This window comes from Acartia tonsa, chromosome 8 (genome assembly GCF_053477335.1).
Source record: "Acartia tonsa isolate MP-2025a chromosome 8, ASM5347733v1, whole genome shotgun sequence".
NCBI lineage: Eukaryota > Metazoa > Arthropoda > Copepoda > Calanoida > Acartiidae > Acartia > Acartia tonsa.
The window spans coordinates 50,217,672-50,236,913 of NC_137267.1; the positions used below are offsets into that span (position 1 = coordinate 50,217,672).

A 19,242-nucleotide genomic window follows, 5' to 3' on the forward strand; every position below is an offset into this window, starting at 1 on the left:
TCAGCGGGTCTTTTAGAGAAAATTAGATTTGAAAATTTCAAGTTCAATTTTCACCCCCAAGGAGTTGCCGCATAATCATGACAAGAAAAGCAAAGATTATTTATTACAATTTTTGAACAACTTTACTTTTATAAAGTTCTTCATAAAACCAACCCTGAAGGGAGTTAATTAATGGCTATTTTTATCAGTTGCTTTGCTAAAGTCATAGAAATTCAGCCTTAAATAAATCATATATAGAGAGGTTTTATGAAAGACTCGGTACTTACTGTTGTCTTGATTCAATTGTAGCCTGGCGTTAGCCACAACTATTTCGCCAAAATATGTAACAACTAAAGTCGCCACACTTTAGTTTTAAGCAGCAGTTTCCGAAGATGCTGCCACCTTTTTTCAGCTGTTTAAACTACAAGGGGACTATTTTCAATGTCTGCGGCAAAGAATTTCTGACACTAGGAAAATATTAACTTGGTGAGATTTCTCAAATATTATATTTCTGAATTACCCAGAGAGGAATTAAACATTGGACTGTAAATCACACTGGTACCCAAAGTTTTATAACGACGTTATCGTAATCAAAAGCTTTGGGTACTTTTACTTTATTTTTATAGGTTTGTTACAAACTAGTATTGTACAAACTTTTCCACCAACAATTAAATCTTCAGAAAGGGTAAATGTGTTTATCATCATTGGGGATGTTTATTAATTTTTCGTTCACTGTCATATCCATTAAGGTCCAACTTATTAACAAAATTATGATGAATATGAAAATTAAAATAATGCAACGTTAGCTTTCAAATGATATATGACAATCAGAGTTGCAATGATCGATACATTATTACTTGGATGTTGCACTAGATTTTCATGCACTTTGATAAAGTTGTGCTCGCAGCTGGCTAAAAAAATGATACACCCATCCGTTCCCCTTCCATCCTATTCGGTAACAAATTGACCAAGAAATGAGGTTCATTTTAGCAACCTAAATTTATGACAAATTTTCCTATGTCAATTCATCCACGTATTCTATATCTACTGTTGCAATGCTCTCGAATAAAGCTAGTTTAGAAATTAAAATTTTTATAAAATAATTAAATTTTAAAGAAATTGGCTGTCTGACCCTTACCCGTCAATTACCTTATATGGGCAAGGATGCTCTCCATGACACTTCAACGTCAGAACCAACAACCAAGGGAAAATTAAGGGGAGCCAATTCCCTCCCTTTCTGTCCAAAACCCTGGGTATTAGGTTATGTAACACCCAACATATTTTCCACTTTTCTGAAATTAAAATAAGGACAATCTTGTTTTTTGAATTACACCCCCTGACGAAACTCTGTGCAAGCCAATGATTATGGATATCCCTACTGTCCTAAATAACCTGCATTTAGAAACAAATGCAATTTAGGAAACGTAGTTTGATACCTACAAGAAAAATGATATGTACAGAAATCATTTACACCCTCTCCCTACTATCACTCTCATTACCCTCTTTATTAATATAACATATCTAAATATGTACGTTTTGATAGCGTAGTTGTTCTATACAACTTTGTCTGTCTGTAACTATAAATGTAATCATGTGGCGCGTAAAGCCTGAAACTTTTTAGTGTATTGACGGATTAAAAAAATTACATGTCTTTTTTTCACTGTCAATTTAAATGTAAATGGAACAAACTTTTCTTTTTATTTTCTTGACATGAAATTTGAAAAAATGTATTTTATTTTGATATTGTGATTCAAATAACAATAGTTAAGTTAATTAAAGTGTAAAATTAATCACTTACTATATATCATATTCATGTATAGATTCATGTCAAGTCACAATTCCTTAGTAAAAAATAATACCACCCTATGCTATTTATTAGTCATCACTGAAAAGCCTTACTCATTTGGACTAGCCATTCTGAAGATCATTTGCTTAAACAATTATACACTATTTTATAATATTGACTAGTTGCTTTTCCCCTAGTCTTTAGGGGAGCAAGGGAGAATTTTAAAAAATAGCCTAAATCCATCTTAAGCTTCTCTGCAAATTACAACCTATTTATCCAAGCATTATACGAGACCTTTAGCTTCAACGAATACAAAACTGTTATTGGACGCTATTGTCCTTGTTAATTAATAATATTGTAGCCAGGGAATAAATTCAGCGGCATTATGTGCGCTTGTCCCCAAAGTCTTTAAAATTAGCCAAAATAAGAAAAATTGCATTAGTTCTAGTACCCTAAGTCTAAGACATCCAAGAAAATGAATTTTAGGCCCATTTTCTCATCCCCACATTCCTGTAATGTAGCCCTGTGTTAATGAATTCTTAGGAAAGGCACTGCTGCTTATTAGCATTTCAGTAAGTTAGGTTGCATACAGATGGGGTTACAATTTTAATTAGTCCGTACAAAACAGCAAATAAAAACATGCTAACAAATTAAATCCTGTTTTATACTTCATGGCAGTCGGAGAGTAATCCATTTTGGTTCCTAGCATGGAGGGAGGGGATATTGGGCTGTTATTACACTAGTCCCCAAAGGTTTTTGAGAACATATTTTTAATTCATAGGCTTGAAAACTTTGGGGATATTTATTGAATTGTGATTGGTTGGTTCATTTAGTTGAGTGTCCAAACATTTCAACCACTGATTGTTATCCACAGAAGGGATAATTTTGTTTATCATCATTTGGGGATGTAAACAAAACATACAGTGCAGAAACTTTTGGCTAATTCATGTTACCCTCTTATAATTTGTACTTTTACATTAAGATATTGGCTAATGTTGAAATTTTAACACAATCTAAAAACACTCCTTTAATAATACTTATATTAAGAGAAAAGGGGAAGAGACAAAGTGGGACGGGGGTAAGGCATTAAAAAACAGTATCAAATTATAAGTTGATATAAAAAGTAAAAACTGCATACATATAACATATGTGCAGAGTTTTGAAATGAAATGTGATTAATATTTCTAAAATTCTATGGATGTTAGGAAAGTTTAAATTTAGAATTTTAGTAATGAAGCTACTTTACAAGGCACGATGGTTGTTTCTTAGTAGCGCAGCAACTCTATGAACTACTTTTCAGCATATCCGATTATATTGCGTTAAAATCCACATAGGGAGAGGACAATAGGCTGTTTATGACACTAGTCTCCAAAGTTTTATTATACCGTTTTCTTATTAGTTGGCTTATCAACTTTAGCTACTTTATTGAATTTGATTGGTTGGTTCATTGAGTTGAGTGTCCAAATGTTTCAGCTACTAATTGTATTCTACAAGTGGGGTACGTTTGTGTTGATCATTGGAGATGTACATGAATTTATCGGACATTGTTTTATGACAACTACGTACAAGCATGTACTACTATATGCAAAATGCTTCGTGATATTTTGGATATTTTTATGAAAATGAATACTGCTGTATAACTAACTTTGTCCGTTTGTCCATCTGAACTTTTCTTTGTGCTTCGCCATATTAATTGATTAAGACATTAAGTTTAATAAAATGTTTGAATGATGGATGTGAATGTGATTGAAGAAAACCTAATATTTGATCAGGTATTCAATCAATCAGGGCTCGGTAGCCGCGTGTAAGCCTCAAAGAAATCGTCATATTTCAACTTTTTAATACAGCTGGATGTCTAAAATTGTTCTAAAACAAACAATTAATCTTTTCGTAATATTTTTACACACTCTAGTGGTTTAATTTGAGGCTGAGGCGCGGCTGCCTAACCCTGTAAAATCTTAAAAGTCTTTTTACACAACACATAAATTAAAACATCCTTTTTCAACTACTTCAAATAATTCTAATTCTAATAATAAATATTTTTAAAAATTATATTAGGAGTTGGACCCAGATTATGATTTAAGAAACTATACTCAGTACTATAACATATCAGGTGATGTAATATTTTACGGAGAGATAGGGGTCATTGGGCTGTTTGTTACACTCAGGGGTCGGCAGCCGCAGCTACCATAAGCCGCGCGGCTTAGAGAAGCCTCAAAATCAGCCGCGCGGCTTAAAGAAAACATAAGCCACACGAAGTCTCAGCCACCCAAAGCCGAAGCCGTAGCCTACCTAAGCAACAGCCGCGCGGCTTACATAAAAAGTAGTCGCCTCCACATTCAGCCAAGCGGCTGACTAAGACTTCGAGTGGCTTAAGCCGCGCAGCTGCGACAAAAGCTGTGGCTTACTGGGTGGCTGAAAAAGCCACGTGGCTATTTTTTTCGGCTTCTCTAAGCCGCGCGGCTGATGGTGGAAAACAGTAAAAGTGTCGAACTATGACGTCAGAAAAAATTAACAATTAACCAATGAGAGGCCGCTATATATTTTACCACAGTGAATACTGGCTTCTTATTGGTTAATTGTTAATTTTTTCTGACGTCATAGTTCGACACTTTTACTGTTTTCCTGATGGTGGCTGTAAAGTTAGTCCTCAAAGTTTTATAATAACGTTTTGGCTTAACAACTTTGGAGACTTTTTTCAATTGGATGGTTCATTAATGTGAGTATCAAAACGTTTAAACCACTAACTTGGTTAATGGTTAATTTTCTGCATCATTATTAGGGATATACATCAATTTATCGTCCATTGTCTTCTCCCTTTAGACCCCTGAATATTTTCTATTTTAAAGGTTTCGTGAATTATTGGCCATAAAGTTTAGATTAGGTTATGATTGTCCGTTAGTTATTATACAAAACTTTTTTTGTTATAAATAGACAGATTTCAAATTTTAGAAAATAATAACGTGATTGCAATATAATGACAATACTCTATAAAAAGGTAACTGACAGGGCTCGGCAGCCGCGACTAAGCCTCAAATCTAATTACTTATGGATGCTTTGAAACTTTATTGAAGAGAGGGATTGAAATATTTGGATTAGGGTTTTTTCTAAGATGTTTACACTATACAGGCGGCTGCAAAGGCTTGGTGCGTTACTTATTTTTTTAGATTGTTACTGCTACGCGTTACATAATTGTCCTCGTTAAAAAATATATTTTGATAATGTTTTATTGTTAAGAAATCCTAGACATTGAAGAAAGTGGTATTATGGTTCCTCCATACATTTATTTTGCTACAGGAACAATATTATGCATGTATTATTATGACATACAGTAAAAATTATTAAAATAGACAAAAACCTGCTAAAAAGCAGTCTGACCACCATAGATGTTTTATAGTTAAATAAGAATGAAAGTGTTGACAAGAAGTTTCATCCTTCTATCTCGACACATTACAAACTTTCCCGATTTTGTATTACTTTTGAGGAACATGATTCCAGTTACGTCATATTTTTCTTTCCCGAAAAAGGGAAGGGGGAAAGAAAAAAAGGGAAGCGGGGAAGAAAAACGAGATGGGAGAAAAGGGGGTTTTCCCCATCTCTTTTGAAGAGATTTTCTTCCCCCCTTCCCTTTTTCGGGAAAGAAAAATATGACGTAACTGGAATCATGTTCCTCAAAAGTAATACAAAATCGGGAAAGTTTGTAATGTGTCTTCTATCTCAAATTGCAGTCGAGATAATCACATTCCCCCATAGAGTTACGGACTAATAGATCGACGGACGGACAGAAACAGTGAATTATAAAGTAGCTTCTAATCTACTAATCTAATAAATAAATGAATAGATGTATAACCCAGGCAACTACCTCGCCCAAGTGGTGGAGACCCTTTTATGTGTTAGCAAATTGTTTTATACTCTTTTTTAGTGACTTGTCTGTGTTGATATTTCCTACGCTATTGCCTTAAATATTCAGAGACCCATTTGAAAGTCGGCACAGGGTCCCCAGCCTGTTGGTAGAGTTACATATAGCTCGTGCTCCCTCTATTCTTTTACTTTAATGTTAATTATTACTAAAATGCATAAAATGTTGAAAACTGATTAGGCGCTGTAATTCTTATGTTTGTTGTTATGGTCACTATGATTGCTCTGCTTTTAAGGTAAACAAAATATATATGTGGTGGCTGACATATAGCCGCGTCAGCTTCAAATCAGCTTTTATTAACATCTATTTAGCAACTTTAACTAAGTGTAGTTACGCTACCAGAAATGTATGAAACTAGCGGATACACCACTAGAGGTCTCTGTGGGCCCTTTAGGTGGCGGGAGGGTTAATCAATACCCCCCCACACCCTTAAGATGTAGTTTTTTTTTTGAGATTTCTCTACCCTCCCCGATATCAGCTATAACCTTCTGAGATCCTATGAGAAGCTACACGGTAAATGAGAACCATATCGGTTCAGCGGTTAGCGAGATCCTTCGTTACACACAGACAGACAAACAAACAGAATGGCTGTTATTTTTATATTAGGATTATAAAATTGCTCAGGAATGTTAAACAATAACTCAGCAGAATAATTATAATTAAACAACTTTCTCATAATAAATATACTGTGACTAACTTTGAGACATCCAGGGGGGCCGTAAAATTTGTTAAAAGCAAAGCTTTTCTATAATTAGTGTCCGTACGTCACAAACAGTTAGCTCTTTCCGTTGATTTAAATAGGTTAAAATTGTCCTATCGATTCCAAACTTTGCAAGGTGATTCATGTAATAGTTAGGTACGATTTAGAAAGCGTAGCAACTTTGTAATCGTTAACAGAATGTTCGTACGTCCATTTTAAACATTTTAAATTTTACCTTCTTTAACAACAAATTTTTATGTGATGAAATTATCCGATTGATCTGATTTTTTGGAACGCTGATTCCTGGAACAACAATGTACAATGTTATAAGCGAAGTATCTCTGTAATCAGGTCCTAAAAATGTATGTATGTCCTTAAACAATATTCCGTATTTAAGGAGTTTTGTCAACAATTTTACTTACAACTTTGTTTTTACTTTTGTAATTCATATTCTGATTTTTCAGTTCTGACACAAGTGTTAATGTTCGTTTGTCCTACCGTTTCGTCAGAAATTCGATTTTATGAATATTGTCATCCTTGTTATGATTTAAATGCTGTAAAATTACAATGTTAAGATACCTACATGAGAAAAATCAATATTAGGTAATTACTATGCCATCTGTGATTCTGCAAATTAATTCCATTTGCTGAAAATTTGAATTTAATTTGGTAATGTTGGCGTAAAACTTATTTTATCCTCTAACTAAAGGGAAGTGGGTATGATTGGGGGGAAAAGAAGGAAGTGGGTTGTGGGGAAATATTCACTTAGGATTGTTTTATCAGGATCCTGGTCCCTTGTCTCTGGAGGTATCAAATTTAGCAACTATAGACATTAAAATTATTAATTTGCAATCATACTTATATAAAAGTAACAGTATGATGTCTGTTACTTAAGATCTCGTTAACCACTGATATGGTTCTCTTTTTAAGAGATGTTTTTATAGGTCTATGGAAAGTTTTTCTTGGAAAGGTTTTAATTGACATCGCTTACCTACACATCTTAAAATCTTTCAGGATTGATTTGAGCCGCCGATTAGCTGAGTGTAAGCGCAAGGACAAACTTATTATAAGAAACAGCGTTCCTCCTTATCTAGGTAAGTAAAAATAATCGGCGTTCTCCTCTTAGAATTTTTTTTTTCAATTTTAAAAATTTGAGTACCCCTCCCCCCCTTCCCGACAACGAACAACTATTTTAGTTTTGGTTAGGTTAGGTTATAGGCTAGGGAGCCGAGCGCTGCGGCTAGACAGGCAAGGGGGCCGAGCGCTGCGGCTAGGCAGGCAAGGGGGCCGAGCGCTGCGGCTAGGCAGGCAAAGTTGTTCGTTGTCGGGGGGGGGGGGGGGGGGGGTACTCAAATTTTCAAAATAAAAAAAAAATTCTAAGAGGATATTAACAAATAATCATATCCATGTGAATGTGACCGCTAGAAGTTGGGGAGGTCATGGTTTCGAGTCTCGACAAAAAATGTTTCTTAAACTTAACAGTTTAAAGGTGACCACTAATGCATTATCTACATGCTGCAGATCATTTTTAATTTAATATCAGGATTCTTAAGGGCTCAGACAATCCTAATACACAAAGTAGTATTTTTTTGTTGTCTGTAGCTGTTTTTATAAATACTGAACCGATTGAGTTCTCCTTTTGGAATAGTTTTAGGCTGTTCTAATTTATACAATTGGATAGTTTTAGGCTTTTTTTCCCCTTCATTGTAAAAATGCAGTCTTGATATAGTATTAGGCTATTTCATCTGTCCACCCCTTCCCCTTGGGATGGGAGACCAGGTACGTGCACGCCGTCCATCCTGCACCGTGCATCAATGACCCTGGCAGCTACGCCAGAAGAGTCCTACTGTGCTGGAAAGGTCCCAGGGTAGATGCCAGACTGAATTCTGGTCACTTCCCCCCAGTCCAGGGGGTTTGGGTGGGGCTAACAATCCCTCCCTAGAAAAAAACCTGCTTATGTTCAACCCGCACCCCTTCCCCTTGGAATAAGGAGCTTCTAGATACTAGGGGCCCAGCCAATAGTTGACAATAAATTGATATGAATAATAAAAGATAATTATCATTCTGTAGATTATAATTATTGGTTAAATCGAAAAGTTTGGACACTGGTTAAGAACTTTAAAAAGCTTCACTGTAAAGGAGAACCATATCGGTTCTGCGGTTTGACGGGATCCTTTGCTATAGACAGACAAACAGACAGCCATCATGTTACTTTCATAAAAAGATTTATTTTAGATTTCAGCTACTCTTCAACTATCAGTCACCGAAATCAAGGAAAGTGATTGAAAAAAAACTTAAAACTCTACTTTTGGTCAATTCGTTCATCCATTAGGAGGGGAGGGGATGGGGTTAATGGGGTGGAAGAGGGGATCGTTATTTTAGCCAGCTATGAGTTTCACTTTCACATTTCAATGACTAAATATTAAAGGATACTCTTCAAGACCAAGGTTCAGTGCAAGTGAAGAAACAAGGTTACAATAATTATAAAACAAATTAAAATTTGTCCATTTAAATCTCACAAACGGCTTGTTTTCAGGGAAGATTCATATTGGTCCAGTATTTTATCAGTTTCTTTACAGAAAAATTGTCTAAAGCCTCTTATTGGCACAGATTAAACAAGGATGACAACAGCAAATAAAAGAAACACCCAAAAAACTCATGAATGGATGATATTCAGCTGTAAAATGAAAAAAGAATATCCTAAAAATCACGAAATCTTAAGATAAAATAAGTATTTTTTGTTTTTTTTTGAAGTATGACTAACAGACAAACGGATAAAGTGTATTATATACTGGATGAGCATTAGTACAGGAAATTTTTAATTAAAATTTAAGCCGAGAAAATGACATAACCCTCTCATAGTAATACGAAGGGACTGAAGGACGGACATACAGAGTGAATTATAGAGAAGCACTAAAAAAATAATAGTTATTTCTTGCATCGTATTATAAACAGCTTTCCGCGGATATAGAAAGTACAAAAGCCCAGAGGTGCCGAAGGCACCGGCTAAAAAAACTGGTTTTAATCTTATGATTGTACATTTTTATATTCGTAGAAAGCTGGATATAATACGATGCTAGACATAGTTTTTTCGTATCGATGAGAACCGGTTCCTATCCACCGGATTCGAATGAATACGAGAAATATAATTATTACATTTTGATTTTTGTAATTTTAGAAGTTTTCATGGCTCTTACTATTTGCGGTCCTCACCACCGCAGACAAATGCGGCTGACGGACGGAGAACCTCCCGAATTTCTCCGCAGCCACATTTACAGCGAAGAGTAAGCTCCATGTACAATGAACCACAAGGTTGTTTAAATAACATTTTCGTATAACTTATAATTGATATTTTTATTTTAATATATTCCTGGAAAATTTTCTGCAACTGGAAATTTTCTGTCACGTTAATTGTTTGTAAATTGTCTGCAGTCCACCGTTGCTAAAAAAACTGGTTTTAATCTTATAATCTTATTTAGATCGAAGATTGTCAATGGTATATTCTCCTAATTATGAAGATCCTGTCGATGTTTATACACCTCCAAAAGCTATCAACGCTGACCCTAGGAAACTATTTATTTAATATCAAAATACAAAAATATACAAATAAGTTGAGTTATAGAGTAGAATCACTAACATATATATTTATTTCATGACACACATAACAAAAAATAATGTAACGCATATCAGAGGTATAAAGGGATAAGACAATGGCCGATAAATTGATGTGCATCCCAAATGATGACACAAAATTACCCCTTTTGTAGATTAGATTTAGTGGTTGGAATATTTGAACACTCAACCCAATGAGCAAACCAATCAAAATTCTCTAAAGTCCCCAAAAATGTTAAACCAACGAATAAGAAAACGTTATTATAAACTTTGGGGATTAGTACAAGAAACCAGCGTTTCGGAGCCGTTTGATTTTGGTGCGGCTCCGGCTCCGACCTAAAAATAAGAAAAACTCGACATATTTTTTTCCCCCCATAAAAAATATTTTTTATTTTTGACTTTTAAAGGTTTTAAAAGTTCAAGTTTTGATAAAAATGGACTTGAAAAAACTTTAAACTTTGGGGTTGGGGGGGTTGGGACACCCTACACCCCCCCCCCAAAAAAAAACAAAAAAATCCTCCCCCATTTTTTTTTTTTTTTGCAGAAGATTTCCTTGGTCCTTTTTTTTGCAGAAGATTTCCCTGGTCCTTTTACGAATTTCACCTTAATTTTTTTATCATTTCTTAGGGCAAAGCCCCTAGAGGCTAGGGGCGAAGCCGCTAGTGATAATATAATCTTAAGTTAACTAATGAAAAAATAAATTATCATTTGCTCCAGAGTTCTTTTTGATGGAATGACAATAGAAAGAAAAAATTTCAGGTATTATACATCAATAATACAAAGTAGAATGATGTCTGTCTGTCTGTCTGTCTATCTATCCGTCCGTCCGTCCCTTAAGATCTCGGTAACCACTGAACCGATCGGATTCTACTCTTCGGGGAATATACCTACTGGTCCTTTGGTGGTTTAGGCTATTTTCTTGGGGGGTGGGACACCCCCAACCCCCCCAAAAACAAAAATCCTCCCCCCCCCCCCATTTTTTATTTGTAGAAGATTTCCTTGGTCCTTTTACGTATTTACGTATAAGGAGGGTGTCAGTGTTCCCCTTTAATTTACAAATAAAAAAAGGCTTGTTTGACTCTTGCTTATGTTGAGGGGCAGTGGACGGACACCTCCAACTGTGTATCCAACTCTTTAAAATGTTTGTTTTGAAGAAGGGGGTGCCAAAATTTAACAAAACCCTTTGCACGCGATAGGATTGAAGATTACCTACATAGCTGAGATGGATTCTTAAATAAAACTTTGCCCCACTAATCGCTTAGTGGGGCAAAATTGTTTTCGTGAAAAATCCACTAAAATAACAATAAAAATCTACAAAATTAAACAAAATCATAGAAGGGTTATTAATATATGATTTTGTTTAATTTTTGTACATTTTACATGTGATTTTGGTGGATTTTTCACGAAAACAATTTTGCCCCACAAAGCGATTAGTGGGGCAAAATTTTTTTAAGAATCCACCTCTGTTCTTTTTTAGAAAGTAATCAAAAAGCGATAAAATTGCAATTTCAGAAAATTCAACCATATATATTAAGTGGAGTAAAATATATTTCATACCTCATCAAAAATATTTGTTAATAGGCGTCCAAGTGAATCTTCCCAAGTTTTGAAGCTAAACAGTCAACATCTAGCTAGGAATACAAATTTTAATTTTGTAATTTTGTGGGAGCACCATGTTTTTCACAGCCAGGTAGGGAGGGGACATTAGGCTGTTATTACACTAGTCCCCAAAGTGTTCTTATTAGTTGGCTTAAAAACTTTTGGAACTTTTATTTTGACTGATTCATTCATCAGGTTGAGTGTCCAAACGTTTTCAACCACCAAATGTAATCTACAAGAGGTATAATTCTATATATAATTATTGGAAATGTACATCAATACATCGACCATTGTCTTATCCATTTAGATCCCTGCTACACAGCAGTCTTAGTAACGAATTAGTAATATCTGTATGGTTAAATTAATACATTTAGGTTTTGCAGACATTTGAGATTTATGTTCAGAATAGATTTTTGCTATCAAGAAAGTTGTTTAGTTTTGTTTCGTACTTAAATCTATTAAATTCATAAAGAAATTACAATTTAATGTAAACTTGACATTAGCGAAGTATTTGATTGATCATACAAAATAACAATTTCAAATCTCGAAATTAAATTTGTGGCATAGAGTCAGAAACTCGTTGATACCCCACTACGGCAATGAGGTAATCCATTTTTACAAAGTTGCAAGTCTTAAGCTAAAGATGAAAATTGCTGGTCTGAATTGGTTGTACTTTCCAGGGAAGCTTTATTGGGGTAGTTTTAGGCTATTTCTCTTCCACCCTCCTTTAGAGGATAGGTGCAAAGAAACTAGATGAAAATAAATTTCTATCGTTTTCTTTTCAATTTCACAACATTAAATTCGTCCAAGATTTTAAAAATTTTTGGCTGCTTTTTATTCAGTAGTAATAAGTACAATAGAACGGCCTGCTTCATCATAATAATTAAAGTGCAATTTTTGGGCCTTCATTTCTTAATTTGACAATTTGTTTTATAAAGGGAATAAACCTGGCAACTGTTAGCAGATCAAGACTTCATAGACCACAAGGTATTTCTTTTCATTAAGATGCTGGGGCTTATTATACCTAAAAACAGGTCCTAGGACAAGGACAAACTTAGGAATGACAAATGTTGGAGTGGACAAACGTCAGAGTACCCTAAAATATTTTAAACCATCTTATAGGTTTTCAAAATACCTAGCCCATGCTGGGGGCTTATTTGTATATTCATAACTTAACCCAATCAAACCTGTATAGAAATATACAATTAACTTAATATTTTACACACTCCTGCTTTGTCCAATCTGACGTTTGTCACTTTTACGTTTAAAAAAAATTACTTGAATGTTCGTCTGAAGTATCTCAATAACTGATAAACCTATAATTCTTTGGAGTAAGGCTTTAAATCCTGTTTTTAAAGAACACTCGAAGCTCTTTATAGTGCAAATAAAAAATGACGTCATACAATACAAAAGGCCAATGATGGGCCAATACATAGACTAAATTACTAATGACAGGCCAGTATACACATTAATTGACCAATGTTAGGCCAGTATGACATATTTTTCTATAGGCACTATAAAAAGCTTTTACCATTGTTTTAGGTCGTCAAGATGCCCACCTGGGTATCCATCCTGGCAGGCTGCAGACCTCCAGGGGCCAGGTTAGGTCCATGTATGTGTATGACTGGATTCTGGATACAACCAAAAAGGTTACAATTTAGATTTTGTATTTGAGGAAATTTTAGCATATATAAACCACATATAATTGTTAGGTTGCGTGATTATAAATTCAGTTTATTCATATTAATAGTGACGATGATTTTTTATAGTTTGGACGAAAGTATGAAATTAGTACTTTTGTTCATACTTAATTAGAACCTAAAGACAAAGTTTAATTAAGACACTGGTATTCAAACTTTCATAATGATGTTGCCCATTGTCTGGAAATTCTTTAATAATTTTAATCTGCAACAGTGACAATTTCAGTTTTCATAATTGGACATTATAAATATCCCATCCTTGTTTTCTCCATTTTGTCACAGAGACACAATTAATGGATAAAATTGCCCTTGTTAAGGATCCTGAAGTGCGCCGCTTGTGTAGGGAAGACGCAACTTCAGAAGGAAAGAAATGTGCAACTTTTAGTGTTGCTCCAAGGAGGAAAATTCGGTCGGAATCTTTTGACATTTCTGATGGTTAGTTTTTAGTAGCTACTCTATCACTTACCTTCTATGTTCGTCCGTCAGACATTACTTCATAAAACTAGAGCGAAAATATAATGGTCTTGGCTGCTACTCAAGATATTATTGTTAAAAAAATAAAGTCAAAACCTATCCTTTCTAACACCTAAATGTAGAGAAAGGTTTTTCAAATTGTTTTTTCCTTAAAATATTAATAAGAGCTATGATATTGATCTTAACTCAGTAACAAGAGTAGATAAATCTTACAAAACCCTTTTATACATTTATACTCTTAACTCTGTTTAGACGCTGAATTATCAAGTTCGGACCTGCCATTCAAGCCAATAACTGATCGCCATTGCCTTCCTGACTTGTTCCAACCAATAGGAGCCGAGCATGGTCAGACTGAAATGTTTCAGCCAATAACAGACCACCAGAGTTTACCTGAACCTTTCAAGCCTATCCAAGATGGCTTACCAGAAAAACAGGTAGCTAAACCCCCCCAAAAATATTTTTTTGAAACATGGATGACAATATTCATAAACAGAGAAGAACAGAAATTACTGGAAGGAAAACAATAACGGTTTGTCCAAATTCAGATTGTCAGTGTTACTGTTCATAAACAGAGAATAGAAAATCACAAAACCTATATATACTGTGTACAATAGATGTCTTTTGTAGCATGACAGGCATACCAATGGATGCTCATTGTTACATAGAATCCTTACCAAACATATCATCCGTCAATTACTTGAATAGCAGCCGAGTAATTCAAGTTTTCCAAATTCCAGTTCTAACAGACACGACTAAAAGGCACTCGGACGGACATTTCGAATTATACAGTATCTTTGCAACAACAAAAAGAATAGTAATTTGCTATACAGTAATATCCAATCCATGCACAAATTTGTTGTATGATTATGGTAAATATAATGTAAATTTTGAGCATTAAAAGATGTTAAGTAATTTTGTGTGAAAATTTCGTTTGCCAGGGACAAGGGACCCGCGACCATGGCTCAACATGTAGCGCATCCGCTCGTCGTCGGGAAGGTGATAGGTTCTAATCTTGGCCCAACACAAAGTCATAACTAAAGACGTTAAAAATGGTTCCTACTGCTGCTATGTAAGGTGCGCGACATAAATAGTTAGAGTAGGGGGAATGCCTTGGCCTAAAAACAGTCACAACTTACTACCATGCACAGTTGGGACTTCTCAGACAAAGGTCGTGCAAACAAAGGGTTGGTTGTCTGATGGGCAAATGGACACTTAACACCGCAATCATAGGGCTTAGGGCTGACAACCCTATCCGTAAAAAAAAGCCACATTGTTACAGAAACACTGACGAATTGTCAGCGGCTTATGCTCCCCCTGTGAAGTGAAAACAGCTTGTTACTGTTTTTTTAGGGACAAGGGACCAGGATTTTGACAAAAAATTCTTAGTCAATACTTCCCCACAACCCACTTCCTTCTCCCCCCCCCCTCTCTTCCTTCGTACCCATTTCCCTTTAGTCACAGCACACAACATACAACAATGTATATTTTATGTGAAAATTTTCTTCCTAGATGGCCTCCAGGTATAGCAACCTGTTAGAAGAGGATAGGAGGATCCACAATGAAGTGTCCACCAGTTTTCAAGATTATAACATCCATCCTATTTTTCAGCCATTAGATTATCAAAATAAGGATAATCAAGGTTATTAAATTCCAAAAGTGATAAATAATAATATAAAAACCTCATTAGGATATAAGGAAGATTCCAATACTGTATTGAGTATTATTTAGTGTTCTATGGAGTAATATGTATTACTAAATAAAGAATGTGCATTTTATAGTATTATCTAATATTCTCTATGGAATAAAATTCAATATGCTAGAAGGAAGCTTTTATTACTCTGGTTCGTAATTTTTGTTACTCTGTAGGGTAAGAATTGATACTAAAAACGTAATATCTCTGTATAGTAATAGTTATTACGGTATATAGTACTACATGGTGTTATATATTCATTTTGTTAATACAGCACTCTTACAGGTCCAGGTCTAATACAACCCCAGCGTATCAATTGATACTAAATGAAAAATTATTTTTTACAGTGTATGCCTAAATACAATGCATATAGTTGATCTAGATCCCTCATAAGTAAATTGGTCCAATAAGAACACAGTGGAGAAACAATCTAGTAATAATATTAGTTAAAACATGTACAGGGTGCGCCACATAAATCCGTACTTTTTTTAAATGGCCATAGCGCCCAAACTACTTGGCCAATCAGGACGTTTGACCCCACTATAAAAAGCTTAGGTAATGACCTTTTTGCCCATGAAAATCTTTGGACGATGGAGGACGTGCACGCCGAGCTGGCCACGCATATGTTCAATAAGGCAGATTCGAATTGCGCAGATAGTTTACCGTGGATTTATGACTTGGGCCTACTAAATCTGACCTCAGCCCATCTGTAGGTGAGACGGACTAATGAAACTTGCTGGAGATACTATTAGATACCAAGTGAAAACACTAGAAAAGACTAGAACTCTCTATCCCAGCTGACTTGGCTGAAGTATTCCGACAAAGTGGATCGTGGTAGATTTTAAGATGTCAAAAATCTTGAAAATTTCTCGGTTCTTGACTTCAGGGGCCCATATGGAACCTTGAAACTTGTTTTATACTATGTATTGCTCTAATAACCCTATTTTAATCTTCATGCCATTTTTAAAAAGGTATAAAACGTTGTTCTAGCCTAACTGTGGCCCAAATGAGAACCGCCGTGTCAAAGGGTAGCTTTAAAGATGGGTTAATTTGGATCTTGCGGTTACTCACGTCCTTAAGGAGATGTGGCCTCCCAGAGCCCTGATCTTAATCCAATGGACTTTTAGGCGTGGAGCGCCATTAAAGCATGAACCAATGGACGCGCCCATACCAAAAAGACATCTCTCATTGCTCCTATCATGGAGAACTTCGCCTGCTTGAACAGGGACATGGTGACCAGGGTCAGCGGGCGGTTCAGGGGGCAGGCAGAGGCGGTGATTGAGGCTGGCGGCGATTTTATTAAATAATCTAATAGTCATATACCTAAGTTGCTTCCCAGTTTTTAAAATTCAATAAAATCTTTAAAATTGACGATTTTATGTTTATTTGTTTAAAAATAAGAAAAAGTCCGGATTTATGTGGCGCACCCTGTACAAATTTTGCTGTTAAAGGGTTGTTATTTTTAGTTTGATTTTAATGAGCCCGATTTTAATATTATAAAGCTTTTTCTGAAATATAGAGGATTTAAGATTTTAAGAATACAATAAATGTATGAGTATGGTTTCAGTGGTGGGGACATTTTATGTCTGCTAGAAACTTTGCTGTTGCCTGTGCCAATATTTCCGACGCTATTAAATGAATTCAAAGACCCAATTGAAAGTCAAACCTACAGTTATTTAACCCATGGGCCATGACCCCTCTATTATTTTACTTTAATATTATAACCTTGATTAAAAACTAAGAAAATGATAATGGCCATATGAATACTGCAATCCCTTACAGCCAACCAAACCTAGAGGAGACTAATATCAGAAAGAAGCCAATAAATCGTACAACTGTACAGCCAGAAATACAGACAGGAACCAATGTTAAAATTAAGAACAGTATCTTAATAATGGATTTATTATTACTTGATCTTACACCAGATTATCATGTACTCTAATAAAGTGAAACTTGTTGCTGGCTGTAATAAAAATCCTTTCCATCTACCCCCTTTACCCAATCCTCTCCCCTGTTACTGGATGAAAAAACTGACCAAAAGATGACATCCATGTTAGCATTTTTACCCTGCCATAATGTCACAATATATCTCAATTGCAAATTAATTCTCTAAGCATTAGCCGTTCATAAAACTTCTGTACACATCAGGATCTAGGCTGTCATATTAATATCTTAAACTTATAATTGATAAACTGTCATTTCCATAATTTTGATCCACTTTAGATTATTGTCCTACTTACAACAATATCTTTTGTGTACCTAGATATTTCAGCAAGGTTGATAGATTTTTTTGTGAATTGAAAATAAGCAGGCAGGGAGGGGACATTGGGCTGTTTATTACACTAGTCCCCAAGTCTTACAATAACATTTTCTTATTTACAACCTTGGTGACTTTTATTGAATTTTGATTGGTTGGTTCATTTATTTGAGTGTCTAAACGTTTCAACCACTAATTGTAATACGCCGAAAGGGTAAAATTGTGTTTCATCATTTGGGACGTATATGAATTTATTGATTATTGTCTTATTACTTTAGATCCCTGAAAATAAGAGTTGTAAATGAGTTCTCTGAAATTTTTTCATTTGAAGATCATAAATATTGGCTATATTCTTTGCAGGTCTCAAGGAATTCAAAAGAAGGAGTGTTCCAGTTATTTACAGGAAATATTAGAATATCAAACAAGAACAATATGAAGCTTTACAAAGTGTCTAAAAAATCAGCCATGTGACGTCATAGAAATTAGGAATGAGAGGAAATGAAAACCACTAAAAAAAGATAAGGATAGTCCTTCATTCTTATGACGTCACATGGCTGGTTTTAGAGACATTTTGTAAAGCTTCACAATATGTTCCATACTAGCATATTTTATTTAGAATATAATAGCCATTGCATTGATAGCCTATATATGACTGGATACATTGCGAATTTTTTGTTGTTTTATCTCTGAATCAAGTCTTGTCTAATTATGTGCATGATTAGATGGTCAAACCCCCTTAGCTTCAGACAATCAATCTTTTGATGCACAACCCTTGTCAGGAAGTCCTAACTGAGTAATAATTTGCGCCTGTTTTTTTGTCAAGGCATTACAGTTGATGTTGGGTTGAAATTCGAACTAATAACCTTCCCGACCACGAGCTAATGAGCTACTTTCTATGCCACAAGAATATAGAATATTAAAACAAAGTATGTAAAGTAAATGTGCAATATTCTAGAGAGAGAGGGGAAAATGGGCTGTTTATTAAACTAGTTCCCAAAGTTTTATAATAACGTTTTCTTATTTTTTTACTACAGTCAATTTTGATTGGTTGATTCATCAAGTTGAGTGGTCAAACGTTTTTAATCTACTGAAGATGTAATTTTGTGTATCATCATTGAGGATGTACATAAATTTTATTGGTCATTGTCTTATCCCTTTAGTTCCCTAAAAATATTCTAATTTTTAAAATTAGAGGAAAATCATGTGATGCTCTCACTGACTCCATCCAACTGCAACCTTTGACAGAGGACAATGTTGCCAGCCTGAGCATAGATCAATGGCCAAGAAGTGTTGCCAGCCAGACTGTCAACAGGCCAATATCCATTTTGTAATATATCATAATCTCTTATTCTTGAATTTTATATTCAAAGTTTAAAATTAAGAGTTATTTTTTGCATCGTATTATAGACAGCTTTCCGCAGATAATAAAAAGAAAAATTATAAGATTTAAACAAGTTTTGTTAGCCCCGAGTGGACAATAACCCGGGCAAACAAAAATAGTATTAATTTTATAATTTATATTGTAA

At 34.9% G+C, this 19,242-nt stretch overlaps 2 protein-coding genes across 3 annotated transcripts; both read left to right on the forward strand.

Moving 5' to 3' along the window:
- The first annotated feature begins 3,412 nt into the window (after positions 1-3,412).
- On the forward strand, positions 3,413-11,823 carry LOC145325690 (uncharacterized). Of its 2 annotated transcripts, XM_080168645.1 has the most exons (11): positions 3,413-3,537; positions 3,824-3,878; positions 5,003-5,060; positions 5,863-5,919; positions 7,399-7,478; positions 8,620-8,655; positions 8,810-8,855; positions 9,563-9,696; positions 9,864-9,949; positions 10,712-10,755; positions 11,578-11,801. In XM_080168645.1, exons 1-11 carry the CDS (start codon positions 3,493-3,495, stop codon positions 11,702-11,704), a joined length of 768 nt encoding a protein of 255 aa, XP_080024771.1. In that variant the 5' UTR covers positions 3,413-3,492; the 3' UTR covers positions 11,705-11,801. The 2 variants fall into 2 exon arrangements, with proteins under 2 accessions (XP_080024771.1, XP_080024772.1); XM_080168646.1 differs by lacking the exon at positions 8,620-8,655 and having other exon boundaries at positions 8,813-8,855; positions 11,578-11,823.
- Positions 11,824-12,123: 300 nt separating this feature from the next.
- On the forward strand, positions 12,124-17,401 carry LOC145326666 (uncharacterized). Its single transcript, XM_080170033.1, has 7 exons — positions 12,124-12,199; positions 12,534-12,582; positions 13,138-13,244; positions 13,613-13,730; positions 14,022-14,203; positions 15,279-15,408; positions 17,202-17,401. Exons 3-7 carry the CDS (start codon positions 13,206-13,208, stop codon positions 17,399-17,401), a joined length of 669 nt encoding a protein of 222 aa, XP_080026159.1. The 5' UTR covers positions 12,124-12,199; positions 12,534-12,582; positions 13,138-13,205.
- The last annotated feature ends 1,841 nt before the right edge of the window (positions 17,402-19,242 follow it).

What these genes read in the sequence shown, in the direction of transcription:
- LOC145326666 (XM_080170033.1), top strand. Translation starts at nt 13,206, where the DNA reads ATGTATGTGTATGACTGGATTCTGGATACAACCAAAAAG. An exon ending in ATCTTTTGACATTTCTGATG is followed by an intron (nt 13,731 to 14,021) that starts GTTAGTTTTTAG and finishes AACTCTGTTTAG; the next exon opens with ACGCTGAATTATCAAGTTCG. An exon ending in ATGGCTTACCAGAAAAACAG is followed by an intron (nt 14,204 to 15,278) that starts GTAGCTAAACCC and finishes TTTTCTTCCTAG; the next exon opens with ATGGCCTCCAGGTATAGCAA.
- LOC145325690 (XM_080168645.1), top strand. Translation starts at nt 3,493, where the DNA reads ATGATGGATGTGAATGTGATTGAAGAAAACCTAATATTTGATCAG. An exon ending in TCAGTACTATAACATATCAG is followed by an intron (nt 3,879 to 5,002) that starts GTGATGTAATAT and finishes TTTATTGTTAAG; the next exon opens with AAATCCTAGACATTGAAGAA. An exon ending in CATGTACAATGAACCACAAG is followed by an intron (nt 9,697 to 9,863) that starts GTTGTTTAAATA and finishes AATCTTATTTAG; the next exon opens with ATCGAAGATTGTCAATGGTA.